This window comes from Lepidochelys kempii, chromosome 6 (genome assembly GCF_965140265.1).
Source record: "Lepidochelys kempii isolate rLepKem1 chromosome 6, rLepKem1.hap2, whole genome shotgun sequence".
Classification (NCBI taxonomy): Eukaryota; Metazoa; Chordata; order Testudines; family Cheloniidae; genus Lepidochelys; species Lepidochelys kempii.
Window position 1 is genome coordinate 125,217,960 of NC_133261.1, and position 17,933 is coordinate 125,235,892.

Sequence of the window (17,933 nt, forward strand, 5' to 3'; positions counted from 1 at the left end):
GTAGCTGGTATTGCAAGGTATTTATGTGCCAGATATACTAAACATTCGTATGCCCCTTATGGTTCGGCCACCACTCCAGAAGACAAGCTTCCATGCCATTGATGCTCGTTAAAGAAATTAATTAAATTTTTGACTAAACTCCTTGGGGGAGAATTGTATGTCTCCTGCTCTGTTTACCTGCATTCTGCTATATATTTTGTGTTATTGCCGTCTTGGATGACAACCCAGTACATGTTGTTCAAGTTAAGAACACTTTCACTGCAGATTTGACAAAATGCAAAGAAGGGTATCAATGTGAGCTTTCTAAAGATAGCTACAGCACTCGATCCAAGGTTTAAGAATCAGAAGTGCCTTCCAAAATCTGAGAGAGACGAGGTGTGGAGCATGTTTTCATAAGTCTTAAAAAAGCACCAGTCAGATGTGGAAACTGAACCATCAAAAAAAGAAAGTCAACCTTCTGCTGGTGGCATCTGACTCAGATGATGAAAATGAACATGTGTCAGTCTGCTCTGTTTTGGACTGCTATCGAGCAGAATCAGTATGGACGCATGTCCTCTGGAATGGTGGGCAAAGCATGAAGGGACATATGAATCTTTACTGGATCTGGCACATAAGTATCTTGTGACGCCAGCTACAACAGTGCCAGGTGAACACCTGTTCTCACTTTCAGATGACACTGTAAACAAGAAGTGGGCAGGATTATCTCCTGCAAATGTAAACAAATTTGTTTGTCTGAGTGATTGGCTGAACAAATAGGACTGAGTGGACTTGTAGGCTCTAAAATTTTACATTATTTTATTTAGGGTGACCAGACAGCAAGTGTGAAAAATCGGGACGGGGGTGAGGCGTAATAGGAGCCCAAATAAGAAAAAGACCCAAAAATTGGGACTGTTCTTATAAAATCGGGACATCTGGTCACCCTGATTTTATTTTTGAGTGCAGTTATTTTTTTGTACGTAATTCTACATTTTTAAGTTCAACTTCCATGACAAAGAAATTGAACGACAGTAGTTGTATTAGGTGAATTGAAAAATACTACTTATTTTCTTTTTTACAGTGATAAAAATAAATATAAAGTGAGCACTATACACTTTGTATTCTATGTTGTAACTAAAATCAATATATTTGAAAATGTAGAAAATATCCAAAAATATTTAAATAAATGGTATTCTAATATTGTTAAACAGAGTGAGTAATCGCACAATTGTGATTCATTTTTTTAATCACTTGACAGCCCTACTTTTTAATCTTTTCAAGTGCTCTAATTACCATGGGGAAAGTGTAGGTTGGGAGATGGGCTGGTCAATCAGAATCCCCAATTTAAGGAGGGCGCCACACAGAGGAAGGACTGTGTTGTTGGTAAGCCACCAAAGTGGGACTCAGGAAATCTGGGTTCAAATCCCAGCACCACCACAGGCAGCTTTTGTCACCTGAGGCAAGTCACTGAATCTTTCTATGACTTAAATCACCATCTGTAAAATGGGGACAATGGTACTTTTTACCCACCATTTGGTTTTGTCTATTTACACTGTAACCTCTTTGAGGCAGGGACTGTCTCTCAGTTTAACATCTAGTACAATGGAGCCCTGATCTAAGCTGGAACCTCAAGGTGCCAGTATAATGCAAATCAGAGCTAATAACAGGAACCACTGCTCTACAGTGACATTTGAGAGGTGGCTGGGATATACAGCATTAAAACAGAACAAGGTGAAATATTCCAGCCCTGCCGGCACTCGAGGTAACTGGCCTCATGAATCAGACCCAGCCGACGGTTCCAGTTAGCACAGTGTGAACGGTAATGTAATTATCCCCTTTGGCGTAGTCTTGGCCAAGATACCAACCCACAAAGTACAATCATTACATCAGAGAGATGAAATCCCAACGTACTTTCTTTGCTGCCGATATCCTGATATGTCTAGAAGGGATTTCCGAGGGAAAGACCTGAAGAGTTTTTGCACCTGCTGTTTCCATGACAACAATCTTTTCTTCTGTGTCTCTGTAAATGCCTGCCCCCCAAAAAAAAGGAATTAAAAAAAAAAGGTAAACATCTTATGGATGATGCAGTTGGGTATAAAAGTAAAGAAAACAACAGGCAGTTAACATGCACCCAAAGTAGAGAGCTGAGCGATCCAAGCTTCAGGATGCAAACACACAGAAGCCCTGACGCGCAGGTTTAACTCCTGGCAGAGCTGGCTCAGCCCATTACACTTTTGAGAAAGACAAACTGAGCACCAAACAGTTTTCTATGCGTAGCTCTTTCTGATGAAATCTTAAGAGCAAAGCTCCTGCTGTGCCTGGGTGTTAAAGATCCCATGACACTTCCTGTAGGAGAAAGGGTTTCCCTGGAGTCCTGGACCCTAATTTCTGCTCTCCCCATCACTGTGAGGCATGCTTTACCATCGCCTGGCTGCCCACCATGCCTACAATTCAGTGGTACTGTGTATGTGTGAAGTGCTGTGGGTCCACCAGGATGACAGATACATAAAGGTCGGAGACAATTATTATTACTGCTACATCATTACGAATGCAGAAATGTACAACACTTCGGTGATGCTACAAAAAACATCCTACTGATACAACAAGCAAAATCAATTCTTTTTACTTCTTTTAGTAACTTTTAACCAAAATTCACGTTTATTTAAAAAACAGAGTAATTAGCAACATACTGCATGTTGCCTATGAAAAGAAATTCAGTTATACTGGGGCTTAGGGACAGAAAATGGTCATAATTATTTCCATGAGGGTTCCGTCTGACCTTCAAGTCTATGACTCAGATCATAGTATGTACATAAAATTCCCTGAGTGCTCAGTTTATTAATGCTAAATGAATGCTCCTGATTGTTTAATAGCTACGCTCTAGTAAGCAACTGGCATTTTCATCCCGCAGTGCACACCCTAAAATTTTCAAGACATCTCTAAAAATAAACAAACTTCTGAGTTCTTTAAAAAAAACCTTTTAAAGTAAGTATAGTGTTCATGAAAGGCGCTGGCTTGACAGCCCTGGGAACTGGTGGCTTCCGGCTCAGCTATTCAACAGGTACAGTGCTAGCATTTTGCAATGCAACAGTCCACACACTGCCCTGCCAGCGTGTCTTGGTTGGACCTGGAGGGACTTTCTCCCATGATAACAAGAGAGCAAAATCCTCAATCTCCTTACTGATGGGAGCTGCCAGCCAGAACCAATTGCAGTGATTTCTGTGAGGTGGACACTTGTTTCCCCAGGAAATGGATTAAGACCTTCCATTTATTTTCTATTCTATTCGAGGTTTTTATACCACAGTCTATTACACTGAGACCAAAGAGCCTTGAGATTGTAATGGCATTTGGTTGCTACTGTCCCAGGTTAGAGTTAACCTGAGCTTGGCACTGGAAGTCCCCTTACTCCTCTACCAATCTCCTGAGCCTTCTGGACCCCCTGTGCTCCTAACACATTATTATGTGAACGGTTTCCTGTTCATGCCCCACGATAGCAGAGGCCTACAGACAATTATTTACTATAATACATATATTTATGGGCAGTTTAACCAATATCACATGAGCCATCTTAATATTATCCTTTTGACTGTCACATTTAACGCTCAATCTACTTACCTTGCATCCCAGTAATATTAACATATTCATGTATAATGCAAATGAAAACCACTGTAGACATGTTACTATGGAGCAACTCACTTTAGCTCTGGTTGGAGACCAATGAAAAACTATTGGTTTTAGGAATACAGGACTCAATCAATGTTTTCTCTCCAGCATCTTAGATTCTGACCTCTCTTCAATTCTATCTAGAGAGAACTGGACTGGGACACAAGATACCTGGTTTCCATTCCTGGCTCTGCCACTGACCTTGCTGGGGACCTCTGTCAAGTCAGTTTGGGGATAAAGATACCTCCTTTGTAAAGGTGCTTTGAAATCTATGGCTGAAAAGCATTAGCTACACAAGAGCTAAGTGGTGTTGTTACTACCTGTCACACACCCATCACCACGGGATCTGAGCAAGACGCCTATCCAAGATTCAGCTGCAAAAATCACCTCCCCCTCTCGCAGCTCAGACTATGCCCCTCCCTTCCCAATCCCTTCCCTGGCTTCCTCTCACATTGCACATCAAGCTCAAGCATCCGATCCTCACCTTCCAGGCTCCCTTTTTAGATCTTTGCTCTCATGACTTCCTGCTCTCTCAGCAGTACTCCACGCTGCCTTGCTGAAGTACCAGGCACAATTTCCAACCCTGGTCCCACCCCATACCTCAGAGACCAGGATGTATTATGGAACCAATGTTCTCATCCCTCCAACCTGGGGAGGAGCCGAATGTCACAAGCCATTCCACAGCTCCCACTCTAGCTGTTACAGGGATGGCTCTGGAGTGCCCGGTCACTTGCCCGGGCTACCGAGATGGTGACTTGCCACACGGAACGTCAGAAAAAATGGTTACTAACCTTTCTGTAACTGTTGTTCTTCGAGATGTGTCACACACGTCCATTCCAATGTAGGTGTGTGCACGCCCCGAGTGCAGCTGCCGGAATTTTTTCCCTTAGTGGTATCCGTTGGCTTGGCTCCAGCGTCCTCTGGTGTACGCTCTCATAGCGCCAGCATAAAGAGCCCTGCCGACCCTGTTCCCCTTCAGTTTCTTCTTGCCGACCACCTCTGACAGAGGGTGGGTTTTGGAATGGCCATGTGCAATGCCTCTCGAACAACAACAGCTACAGAAAGGTTAGTAACCGTTTCTTCTTTGAGTGCTCGCACACGTCCATTCCAATGTAAGTGACCCACAAGCAACTGCCCCGGAGGTGGGTTTGGAGATCAAGAGCAGGCTGATTGTAATGCTGCCCGGCCGAAGCCAGCATGGTCTCTAGCCTGCTGTGTAATGACATAGTGTGTCGTGAACCGACAACCAGGTTGCCCCCTGCCCATGTCCTGAATTGGAACTTGCGCTAAAAAAGCAGTGGCGGAGGCCTGAGACCCTGTAAAATGAGCTGTTAAGTGAGCAGCGGCGAGATGTTCACGAGGTCGTAACATGCCCTGATGCACGAAGTGATGCACAATGAGATTCTCCGCACAGAAATGGGGAGAAACTTTCATTCTTTCCGCTATCAACACCTGAGTGGATCTGTGGAATGCTTTGGTCCTTTGGATGTAGAAGGCCAGCGCCCGGCATACACGAAGTGATCCAACTGGAAAGCCACTGAATGGAAATCGGCTGGCCCCTCGCATGCTCAGCTGAGGCGACGAACAGTTGTGCGGACTTCCTGAATGGCTTGGTCCGCTCGGAGTAGAAAGCCAGAGCCCGCCACATATGGAGCATGTGGAGACAGCGCTCCTCACTGGACACGTGAGGCTTGGGGCAGAGGACCGGCAGAAAAAAGTCCTGATCCATATGGTAGGAGGAGACCACCTTTGGCAGGAACGCAGGGTGTGGGCAGAGCTGGACCGTGTCCTTATGTAAGACCATGTACAGTGGCTCGGAGGTCAGGACCCTAAGCTCCGACACTCACCTGGATGATATGATTGCAACCAGGAAGGCCACCTTCCACGAGAGGTGAGACCAGGAGCACATGGCTAGTGGTTCAAACGGGGGTCCTGTGAGACGAGCCAACACCAGGTTTAGGTCCCACTGCGGGACCGGGGGTCTAGAATACGGAAAAAGACGGTCCAAACCTGCTGCTTCTTATGAGCGGCCTCATACTTTGGGACGGCAGCCTGGGCGGGAGTCTGCTGCGGCCTGAACTTAGGTTTTGCCAGAGCCGGGACATAGAGGCCCCGAGTCTAGAAGGTCGTGCGGGATTCCTTCATGCCATAGAATCATAGAATATCAGGGTTGGAAGGGACCCCAGAAGGTCATCTAGTCCAACCCCCTGCTCAAAGCAGGACCAATTCCCAGTTAAATCATCCCAGCCAGGGCTTTGTCAAGCCTGACCTTAAAAACCTCTAAGGAAGGAGATTCTACCACCTCCCTAGGTAACGCATTCCAGTGTTTCACCACCCTCTTAGTGAAAAAGTTTTTCCTAATATCCAATCTAAACCTCCCCCACTGCAACTTGAGACCATTACTCCTCGTTCTGTCATCTGCTACCATTGAGAACAGTCTAGAGCCATCCTCTTTGGAACCCCCTTTCAGGTAGTTGAAAGCAGCTATCAAATCCCCCCTCATTCTTCTCTTCTGCAGGCTAAACAATCCCAGCTCCCTCAGCCTCTCCTCATAACTCATGTGTTCCAGTCCCCTAATCATTTTTGTTGCCCTTCGCTGGACTCTCTCCAATTTATCCACATCCTTCTTGAAGTGTGGGGCCCAAAACTGGACACAGTACTCCAGATGAAGTCTCACCAATGTCGAATAGAGGGGAACGATCACGTCCCTCGATCTGCTCGCTATGCCCCTACTTATACATCCCAAAATGCCATTGGCCTTCTTGGCAACAAGGGCACACTGCTGACTCATATCCAGCTTCTCGTCCACTGTCACCCCTAGGTCCTTTTCCGCAGAACTGCTGCCTAGCCATTTGGTCCCTAGTCTGTAGCTGTGCATTGGGTTCTTCCGTCCTAAGTGCAGGACCCTGCACTTATCCTTATTGAACCTCATCAGATTCCTTTTGGCCCAATCTTCCAATTGGTCTAGGTCCTTCTGTATCCTATCCCTCCCCTCCAGCGTATCTACCACTCCTCCCAGTTTAGTATCATCCGCAAATTTGCTGAGAGTGCAATCCACACCATCCTCCAGATCATTTATGAAGATATTGAATAAAACCGGCCCCAGGACCGACCCTCGGGGCACTCCACTTGATACCGGCTGCCAACTAGACATGGAGCCATTGATCACTACCCGTTGAGCCCGACAATCTAGCCAGCTTTCTACCCACCTTATAGTGCATTCATCCAGCCCATACTTCCTTAACTTGGTGACAAGAATACTATGGGAGACCGTGTCAAAAGCTTTGCTAAAGTCAAGAAACAATACATCCACTGCTTTCCCTTCATCCACAGAACCAGTAATCTCATCATAAAAGGCAATTAGATTAGTCAGGCATGACCTTCCCTTGGTGAATCCATGCTGGCTGTTCCTGATCACTTTCCTCTCATGCAAGTGCTTCAGGATTGATTCTTTGAGGACCTGCTCCATGATTTTTCCAGGGACTGAGGTGAGGCTGACTGGCCTGTAGTTCCCAGGATCTTCCTTCTTCCCTTTTTTAAAGATTGGCACTACATTAGCCTTTTTCCAGTCATCCGGGACTTCCCCGGTTCGCCACGAGTTTTCAAAGATAATGGCCAGTGGCTCTGCAATCACAGCCGCCAATTCCTTCAGCAAATTCCATGCAGCCTTGTATCTGTTTTCGCTGCAAACAGAGCTTTCCCATCAAACGGGAGATCCTGCATGGAAGACTGCACCTTGCTGGACAGCCCAGAGAGCAGGAGCCATGACGCCCATTTCATGGACACCGCGGAGGCCATGGATCATGCGGCCATGTCTGCAGCATCTGAGGCTTCCTGCAGGGACACCCTAGCGGCCGCTGCCCCTTCCTCCACTAGCGCCTGGAACTCCTTCCTATCACGATCCTGGAGGGAGTCCTCAAACTTGAGCAGGGAGCCCCACAGATTGAATTCGTATGGGCCCAGGAGAGCCTGATGGTTTGCCACTCGTAACTGGAAGCTCAAAGACAAATAAATTTTCCTTCTGAAAGAATCCAGTCTCCGAGAATCTTTGTTCTTTGGGGTCAGGGCTGGCTGACCCTGCCGTTCCCTGTGGTTGACTGGCTCAACCACCAGAGATTTGGGCGCCAGGTGGGTATACAAGTACTTGCATTCCGCCTTCTTAGAGATGGGGGCCAACGAGGCCGGTGTTTCCCACAGGGCTTTTGAAATCTTAGCCGCCCCTCCATGGAGGGACAAGGTCACCTTACCCAGTGCCAACAGGGACAGCACGTTAAACAGGGAGTCTGAGGACTCCTCCATCTCCTCTGCCCGGAGGTGGAGGCTTGCTGCCACCCTCTTTAAGAGTTCTTGATGGGCCCTGAAGTCCTCCTGCGGCGTGGAGGGGGCAGGGCTGCAATCGCCTCCTCTGGGTGGGGCGAGGAGGCCGGTGAAGTGCTCTGGGTATCGGCCGGCACCGGAGGGTCCACTACCTGGTCAGACTCCGGGCACGGTGCTAAGGACATACGTCCCACCGACTCCTTTCTTGGGGGTTTGGAGAGGGAGGCCGACGGTGCTTCCGAAGCTTTGGCCACCGAGTGAGCTCCCACCAGGGGCTGCGCCGGAGGCCATGGTGCCCACTGGTACCATTGGGCCGGCCACAACGCTAGGTGCCGGCTGTTTGGCTTGGCTGGCCTGGCCCATCGAAGGACGGCTACAAATGGAGGCCAGGCTGGTGTAAGATCTGCTGCTGTCTCTGGACCAGCAGGAGTGGCGGTGCCAGGATCTACATCGGCCACGGGACCACGATCTTGACGTGGAGGACTGGTACCGACGGTAAGAGCTACTCCGGGAACGGCCTCGACAGGCGGACCCGTGACAGCGAGATGCCAGTGATCGACGCCCGGGGCTGCAATGTCTTGGCGGAGATTTGGAGTGGGAGTCCGAGCAGGAATGGCGTCGACAACCGTGCCATGACCGAGTGCGGTACCCTTTCCGAGATGAGGACCGTTAGCGATGCCTGCTGCGGTCCCGTCGACATTTGCTCCTTGAGGACGAGAGTTGCCGAGAGTCCCGGCCGGCTGGAACCCAGCCAGCCAGTCTGGTCGGCGTCGAGGGCGATCCACATGGACTCTTCCCTGAACGGTCACTGGGAGGTGAATGGCGTCGGGAATGTTCCCTCAACTGAGATTGGTACTGGGCCGGAGGCGACTGGGGAGATCCCAACGGTGGCTTGCCTCTGGAGCATGGGGCCAACATTGGTGGCGCTCCGGGCACCAGCATGGACATAACATCCTGGGCTGCCTGGAGGGCTTCAAGTGTGGACGGCATCCGGTCACCCGGAGAAGCCTGTTCCGATGGGGCCAGGCTACTCCTCTCAACGTGAGTCAGAGGCCTGGGGCCTGGTGGCAATTGAGGACTGCCCGACATGGGCCTAGCCTCTGTCCCAGACTTCCCTCGATGCCGCTGCAAAGAGGGAGTCTTTCTGGCCCCCGTGGCGTGCCCCACGGATGGGGACCGGTGCCGACTGGTTGATGGCACCGGAGGGTCACCACGTACCAGCGCTGAGGTGCCGGGTACTGGTTCGGAGCGGCGTGCCAGGGTCAGGGTCAGTGCCTACTCCATCAGGATGGTCCGGAGCCGAATGTCCCTTTCTCTTTTGGTCCGAGGCGAGGCTTAAACAACTTGCAAATCTTGCACCTTTCGCTGACATGGGTTTCTCCCAAACAGCGCAAACAGTCTGCTTGGGGGTCACTTCTTGGCACAGAATGCCTACAAGAGCTGCACGACCTAAACCCCGGGGCACGGGGCATGCCCCCGCCTGGGCTCACTGACTAACTAAACTAACGACAGGTACTAACACTGAACCAACAGACAGTTCTAGGGATGAGCTACGGCAAAGCTGGAGCAGAGCAGTTCCGATGCACCTTCACTGGCGGCAAGAAGGAACTGAGGGTGGGGGGAGCGTGCATCTTCCCTTATACCGCACCAGGCAGGCGCCACTCCGGGGGTTGCAGGGGGTGCTCCCCCCCATGGGTACTTCTAGGGGAAAAACTTCCGGCACTGGTGCACGTGGCGAGCACGCACACCTATTGTGGAATACACATGAGAAATCACTCGAAGAAGAACCACTAAGAGAACGATCGCCGAAGCAATGAGGAGTTCCAGCCGCTGTAACGGGCGGTAAGAAGGAAATGAAGGAGAGCAGGCTCGACAGGGCCTTTTATACCAGAGCTATGAGTGTGCAGTACCAGAGGGCATTGGAGCTGACCTAACAGATGCCGCTAGGGGAAAATATTCCAGCGGCTGTGCTTGGAGCATGCACCTACATTGGAATAGACATGTGCAAGCACTGCCTCCGCTGGGTGTGGTCAGAGGGTAAAGAGAGGTCTGTGGTTTCTCTGCCACTCAATCCTGCACCTTTCACAAACTCTACATTTACATTTTATGCATAATATGCAAGGGAAAATCTGGGGCTTCATAGAGCATGGAGAATCTATTCCCTCCTTCCCCTGCTTTGCCAGGGAGGAAATGTTGTTCCACTTAAGGCATTTCTTGAGAATACCAACAAGCACTTCCCTTATACCATTGCAGCCAGGGCAGTGCATCTGGTTACACCACCCAGAAAATGAGTTTGGAGTTGCACCCTGTACAGTTGTCCTATACAGCTGGGATGTGCCAAGCCAGAATCACATTTCATTAACATGGGTTAATGTCAGAAATATAAAGAAGACGGGGGAGAGACTAGGCTAGGATGGATGCAGTTCGTAATGCTGCATTGACTTCATGACTCATCATGGAGCAATCAAGGGGAAAAAAATCTTGCTATGTCTGGAAATACATGAAGAATTAGAGTGAAAGGAGCTTTTCATGGGATCTCCGTGAACTTGGACTCAGGTGGAAGAGTTCTTTGTACACACATATTAGAAGCTTTGGTTATATTTAAACTATGTGCCTGGCTCAGACAGAACCATCGCTGAGGTGGGAAAGCAAACTAACCACTCACTTCATAGTAAAATGAAATTTCCTAGCGCAGCTGCTGTATATTTCAAGTGGCAAACTGTACCTTGACAATGTATGCTGACAGTTCACTACCATTCACTGAAAAACTCTTGGCAAACTTGTTACTATTGTGGACAGAAGCATTCTGGGAGGACAGTGTTTGTTTTTTTAAACCCTGAATGTCAATGACTTCCCTTCAGGGCTGGAAATCTCTGTCCCAGATTCAGGAAAACCCTTCAGAGATTCCAGGCCACAACAGACCATTGTGATCATCTTGTCTGACCTCTAGTATATCACAGGTCACAGAACTTCTTCAGAATAATTCCTTTTGAACTAGAGAATATCTTTTTAGAAAAACCAATCTTAATTTAAAATTTACCAGTGATGGAGACTCCACCATGGCCCTTGATAAATTCTTCCAATGGTTAATTACCCTAGCACTTAGTGCTTTCCTGAATCAGAGCTTTTGTGAGGATGGGAAATGCCCAAGAACCAGATGAGAGCTCTATTATTTAGGCAATAGCGTCTCACATGGAGGATTCAGAACTCTGTAATTTAACCCTTTTTTCCACTTAGCACACTGTATATACCTGTGTTTACAGCAGTCAACGTACTTTTGCCAAAATTTCGCCACTCCTTTTCCTGTAGGATAGTTCAGATTTCTGAGTGATTCTAGACTCCACTTTTATACACAAGTGACCATGTAAAGACAGTGTAAACTGTAGATCTTTTGACACTGGAAAATATTCAGAGATCCATCCAGATTTCAGATGCATGGCCGTGTAATGCCATGCATCTTGTAAGATCAGGTGCAGCACATGTGTACACAAGTTACTCCTGGGGGAATTCCACACTACTGCACGCATGAAGAATTAATGTCCCTCGCAGATTTTTTTTCTCCACAGAATATAAATTCTGCTGGAGAGGCATTACAGTTACATCTTTCGCCCACCAGAGGCTGCTATGGCCCCAGAAGAGAGGGCAGTCAGCCAGAGAGGCTGCTGTCCTCACAGTGGGGTCAGGTGAGGAGGCACGGGACAGACAGAGTGGTGCTGCTGGGGGGTTCACAGATTGGGGTTCAGAAGAGCTAGTGGGGGACAGACTTGGATGCAGGATCAGTGGGGTGACAGCACTGAGCCAGAGGCTGAATGGGAGGTGGGCTGAAGGGTCACATGGGGACAGAGGGTAGGGGGTGCAGGGCCACATGTAGATGGGGGAGGAGGGCTGCAAGGACACACGGGGATAAGAGCAGATGTGCTTGACTGAATGGGAGAGGTTAGGGGTCAGCCAGGGTCTGAATGGGGGAGGCTCCCCAACTCCCTAAAAATCCCTCTCCCTCCCCAAACCTGTCCCATACTTCACCCACCCACACCCAATAACCCTCCAGGTTCACTCCAGGCTCCTTCCCTCTCCCTCAGCTCCTCTGTTACCCCTGAATCCCCCAAAGCCTTTTCACTGCTTCTGAGGTGCGCAGGAAACACAGTTCTGTACTGTAGTTTAGATGAATTACTCAGCGTTCTGTATTCATATGCCTAGTAAGGAATCTATTTGTCAAAAAAACATTTCCTGAATCTTTTTTTTCCCCAGTCTGTATTGTTACAGACATATTTGGTGACAGGTATTTGAAATAAATTACCAAAATAACTGAAACTGGTGTGATTATATTGTGTTATTTTGACATACAAAATATGCAGAATTTTAAAATATTGTGTGCAGAATTTTTAATTTTTTGGCACCGAATTTCCCCAGGAGTAACAAGTGCAACAGGAACTTGGTACACATAGGGGATAAATATACACAGCAGGGTGGCTTGTGCCTGAGATCTATGGCATATGGAGCTCAAAATATGTTTCAGTCACCCTGAAGGACACGTGGTAATGTATCTTTTAGAGAAAGCTACAGTTCAAAATAAAAATCCATGCACAAGCAGCTCTCATGAAGAGGCACACAGAATGGTAGGTGCCAAATCACAAAATGTTTGCTACAAAACAGAAACTGGAAATGCTGAATGATAGTTTAGTCTCTCTGCTTGAAACCCCATGCACATTCATCCTGGGTTTTTCTGTCATCCAGCTGTTGATCATAATGTCACAAGCATGATGAATTTGTCAATTCCAGTTCTTTGATGTTGTACAGGGACATAGTGACCTACACTTCTGTGCACCACATTGCATTTACAGTCTGCCACAGTCAGAATTACTATTAATACTCCCAAAAATATTTGTGTTAGAAACCAAAACGTTTACATAAACAGAAACTTTGGAAACAGTTTCTAAGCAATGAGAACAACAGTTTTATAAGATCTGACACAACTCACCTCATGAATTAGACATTTGTCTATGAGCTGTAAATAGGAACTTATATTCTCCTCATCAGGTCTGGAAACTAAAAGTTGTGTACATACTGCAAACAAACAAACAAAAAAAGGATAGCTAGCAAAACACATGGTGACCAGGAAACGGGACTGACATCAATGTGTTGTTTTTAAGAATGGTCTTAGACTTCCATTGCAATTGTCTGAAATGAGTTATCAATGGAGCACTTGTGTAGAAAGACTCCCTTTTACAATTCCAGCCATGCCAGTCTATATTTAGGGCCAGATTTTGCTCTCAGTTACATTGCTGTAAATCCAGAGTAACTCCATTAGAGTTATACATGTGCAAATCAGCAGTAACAGAGTAGAATCTGGTTCCCCCATCTTATCCTATTCTCACATGTGAAAGACACTGTCACACAAAGAGTGTGCTGTTAAAATCTATTGCTTCCAGGGTCAAAATCTGGTCTCACTGAAGTCAATGGCAAAATTCCCACTGATTTGACTGACAGCAAGCTTTTGAAATAATGCCACAAAAGTGTGTGCAAATTAACTTACAGAATAAGACAGTGTCTGCATTGGGGGAATTTACCCAAACACTCCCACCCATTCTAACCCTGACTCAACTGAACTGGAGTTAAAGTCCGTAAGAGCTGCAGAATTCTACAGCCAGAACTGCCATCTTAGTTAAACCCGCTGGGAAGCAAGCATCATCAAAACAACTGGTCACAGGAGCCTTCTCTACATTATGGCTTCCCCATCAATTTTAACCCTCATGGTGACCAGTAAATATCCCCAGTTTTCAGAGAAGGCTTGGGAGTGTGCCTGCTAACAATGCCATTTCCCCAACTTCGACTGATAAATCTCCATACCACTCAACTTCACGCATGACAGAGGTGCTGGTCATGACACCAGAGTTAGCAGTGAGGTCTGATATGGGCTTAAAATGCGGCACAAAAAACATTTTTCTTAAAGTAAGTGGCCAATCAGTGTGAAATTACACACCGGGCTCAATGTTCTGCCCTTTGAAGTTTCTAGGTAATTTGTATTTCATGTCTATTCATACATTTTAAACAGAAAGTGCTGGAACTGGACCGGGGCTGACATTTCTCCATGGAAGTCTGACCGTTTTTTTTAATAGCCTCCCTCCCCCCTGTTACCAAACTGCTCCATTCTCCACACAGCAAGCTGCTGCATGGAACAGTCCCCGCTCGCAGTGTTGGGAGTGGGCAGTCTGAATTACCCAGGAGGGTTAAAGCTCTGAGTAAGTTATGCAGGTCCTCCCAAATGTGTGTGAAGGGCACCCCGTCATGTGCTCTGTATCCACCACTTTTATTACAGAAAAGCTAGTTTAGGAATGATTTAGAGAGGTTTGCATGATTCAAAAATGAGGCTGAATGGACTCCCCCATCCCTCGTAGATATTCTTTTAAATCATTCCTCAGTTCAAGAAACTTGTTTTGTTTTGTACTGACCACAGCAGGACAAATTCCTTGCTGGTATAAATGGGCAAAATGCTATTGAAGTCAATGAAGCCATTTACACCAGCATCGAAGGGTTTTGCTGGGTATGACTGTTTCCCCTGTATTTCACAGTGCAGCGACAGCGGTGAGGCAGGGACACGCAGAGACCATGGGCAGCACCCTTACAGGAGTGCAGACTGCTTGGGCAATCTGCTCTAAGGCCCCAGTTCAGCAAAGCACTTAAGCATGTACAGTCAGGGCCCAAGCCACCAAAGAAAGTGTTTTAAAAAGCCCAACCCTCCCCCAACTTTCACATTACACAAATGCCAGTCCCAGGCACGCTCTCTCTATCCGTGTCACATGATCACGGATCGAAAGGAAGCAACTGCTCTGTACGTGCACTCCCTCGTACTGCAAGTCAGGGCTATAAAAAACTCCACTGGAGGACATGGGACCAGTGAGCAGCAGGGGACCGGCGCTGGCAATGAAAGCAAGTAGCCAGACCGAAGGTAACCCCAGAGCAGCCACTCGATTCCAGGATCATGCACCACAAAGAGGAAGATCTTTCCACAGGCTTTAAAAAATAATGGTGCATAGTCAAACACTAAAGGCTCATTCTGATTCAAGCTTCCAACATGCCTATTTGTATAGGGCTCAGCTGTACTTGCTAGGGCCTGCCTAGTTATGTCTACACTGCACAGTGAGCCTGGGTCTGTGGGATCCGCGCTTGTGGATTCAGTGGTTCCAAGCTCATGCCTGAACATCCACGCTGTCTTGTAAACCAGGATTTGCACTTGCTGGACCTGGTCTCAGAGCCTTGGTAACATGTCTATACTGCACCACTCTGACTCATGTCTGCAGCTTGACCTGCATCCGCATTGCAAAATGTGAGTTGCAGTGGGACTTGGACTCTGACCCACCCCACTCGCAGGGTCCTGAGGGCTTGCTGACCCGAGTCAGACTGATCAGTGCGGCCAGAAAGGGGACTTGGGCTCGGGCTCAAACCAGAGTCAGAGCCCAGGCTTAGTGTGCAGTGTAGATGTACCCTCTAACATTGGAAGCGGTGCAGAAGGCCAAGGAGGCTTTGTGACTCAGACAGGCATGATGCCTTCTGGAGCTCCTCAGCACACAGGAGAAGGAAGAAGGGCCTCCCTGCTACAATGGGGGGCAGTGAGCTCACCTGCCTCTATAGCCAGCCAGCTCTACTGGCTGGAGGAGAGAGTAAGGCTACGTCCCCATCTCCTCCTAACCTTCCCTTTTCGCCAGCGCTAGCCATGAACAGTGCTTGAGCACATGTGAATGATGGCAGCATGGTACAATGGGACTCCGGAGAGCTGGGTGCAGTCCTGTCTCTGCTGTGTCACCTTGAGTACATCATTTCACCTCTGTCCATCTTCCCTAATTAGACTGCACGCCCTTTGGGTCAGGGACTGTTTCTTACTAAGTGTTGATACAGCACCTAGCACAAAGGGGCCCTGAGAATATTATGATGAACAGGACACAAGGAGGGTGGATGGGGACCAGAGCGGCTATGAAATAAACGCTGTTCTTAACCATTTACTCCTAATAGAAGGAATAAAGACAATTGGAGCAGCTGACCTTTCCCCATGACTCTCGTGAACTGCCCAGGGAGATCCCCTTCGGGCAAAGGTCCCCCTCCAGACTCGCCCTCGCAGCCAGGCAAGTGGTGCTGCTGTATGCACCCAGAGGCAGAGTCCTTGCAGTCAGACCCTTGGCTGTCCGAGCCGATCAGAGAAGGCAGGTGGTGGGAATCCAGGTCCCGGCTCTGCTCGTCTGTGTTTGAATTCTGGGAGCAGTAGGCTTTGATTGGGGTGAGGATCATTTGGTGTAGCTCCTGCAGTGGGATGCGCAGGTTGCCACCTTCCAGGATGTCCTGCAGATTCCAGACAACAAAAATGGTTAGCAGCTGGTATGTCTGCAATCTCAATATGCCACTAGCTGCACTGAGCTCAGCCATGCTGCCTCAGCAAAGCTGACAACACTAGGACATTGCTTCCAGAAAAACAACCCCCGCAGAAGCCTCTTCTGTTGTTCCTACTCCAGGACTTACTTGTACTGTGTGATCCACGTTCAGTAAGTTGGTCCATTTAATTAACTGAGTCTTTCACAGAACCGTTTTAACAGAAACAGGCAAGAACTAGAACTTCAAGTCTGACGCCACCTGCAAACCCCCTTCCCCATTTTCAGGTGTGTGTGTTCAGATTTGAACTCCTGAATCTGAACCCACCCCATGAATCAGGTGGGATCCAAAATCAGTGCGAGTATGGCGTCCAGACGCAGTGCAGATGCAGCCCAAGAGGGATGAAATCCCATGAGAGCAGCTGATCTGGTGAGATTCCCACCCTTCAAGAAAGCAGAGACCTTGCAATTTCCACAGGAATCACATGAGAACAGCACATGAGATTTCAGTGCTGTCTACCGTCACAAAATTCAGTCTCTAACCTAAGCCTATCCTGGCTCTGGCTCTCAGTACTGCCTTCTTGGCCCATGTCTGGCCCAGCTATCCACCCACATACCTAAAACCTTTGTCCAGGCTCTTACCAACTTGTGTCTCAAATGCTGCAACATGATTCTCTCTGGACTTGACAAATGCAATCTTGCCGTGCTCATCTCCATTCAAAATGCTGCTAAGATCATTTTCCTACCCAGTTGTTTTGACCATGTCGCCCCTCCACTGGCTCCCCCTTCTCTATCACATCAAACATAAACTACTTGTCCTCACTTGCAAGGCCATGCATGGCCTAACCCCAGCTGATCTGGTCTCTCATTCACTGTTGAAAGGCTGATTCCTGCATTCCCATGATGCCAGCCTCCATCACCCACTTGTTACATTTTCAAGCAAGCGCCCTCCTGTTTTCTCCCATGCTGCCCCACCCCTTGGCAGGAGCTCCCTGTAAACATCCACAAAGTCACTTCTTCATTCTCCTTCAAACCCCTGCTTGCTTGACAGTGGTTAGGCTGCTGGTGCCCTGTGATCACTTCTTGTGATGCTGACCCATATTGTCTCCTTGTCCTCCCCGTCTGTTTCTATCACTAGGTGTCCCTCATCTTACACGTAGACTGTAAGCTCCGTGGGGCAGGGACTGCCTTTTTGTTCTGTGTTTGTACAGCACCTAGCACAATGGGGTCCTGGTCCATTACTAGGGCTCCTGGGAGTCATGGTAAGAATACTACCACCACCACATATGGTTTCTCAGCTTTGAAGTGGCCGGGGCAGTTTATTACTGTAGTCTGGAACCCGCCTACAGAATCACAGGGCTTTGAAGACACAGCTGGTCTTTGGGTCATTTCTGTGAATGAGGAGTGATTGGAGAGGGAGATATTTCACTGGAATCCTCCATGGGTGAAATCCTGGCCATGCTAAAGTGAATGGGAATTTTGCCAGTGGGGCTAGAATTTCACCCCATATTTCAAACGTGATCTTAAAACCCTCCAAACGTTTGTATTCCTTCCAGTGGTTCAGAATGAAAAATGTTGGCTTCTTAATCCCGGCAGACTGCATATTTGTGTGCGTCACAG

General features: G+C 48.1%; 1 protein-coding gene across 11 annotated transcripts in view; it reads right to left on the minus strand.

The window, feature by feature from the left end:
* SAMD4A (sterile alpha motif domain containing 4A) overlaps positions 1-17,933 on the minus strand; it is a 211,533-nt gene that overhangs the window by 20,683 nt on the left and 172,917 nt on the right. For all 11 annotated transcript variants that reach the window (XR_012159608.1, XM_073350077.1, XM_073350082.1 and 8 more), the window contains 3 exons: positions 15,993-16,287; positions 12,935-13,020; positions 1,888-2,006 (listed from right to left, as the gene is read on the minus strand). Coding sequence is in view for 10 of the 11 variants with exons in the window: in XM_073350077.1 (XP_073206178.1) it covers positions 1,888-2,006; positions 12,935-13,020; positions 15,993-16,287 (500 nt within the window). In the remaining variant the exon portion in view is untranslated. The remainder of the gene's footprint in view (positions 1-1,887; positions 2,007-12,934; positions 13,021-15,992; positions 16,288-17,933) is intronic.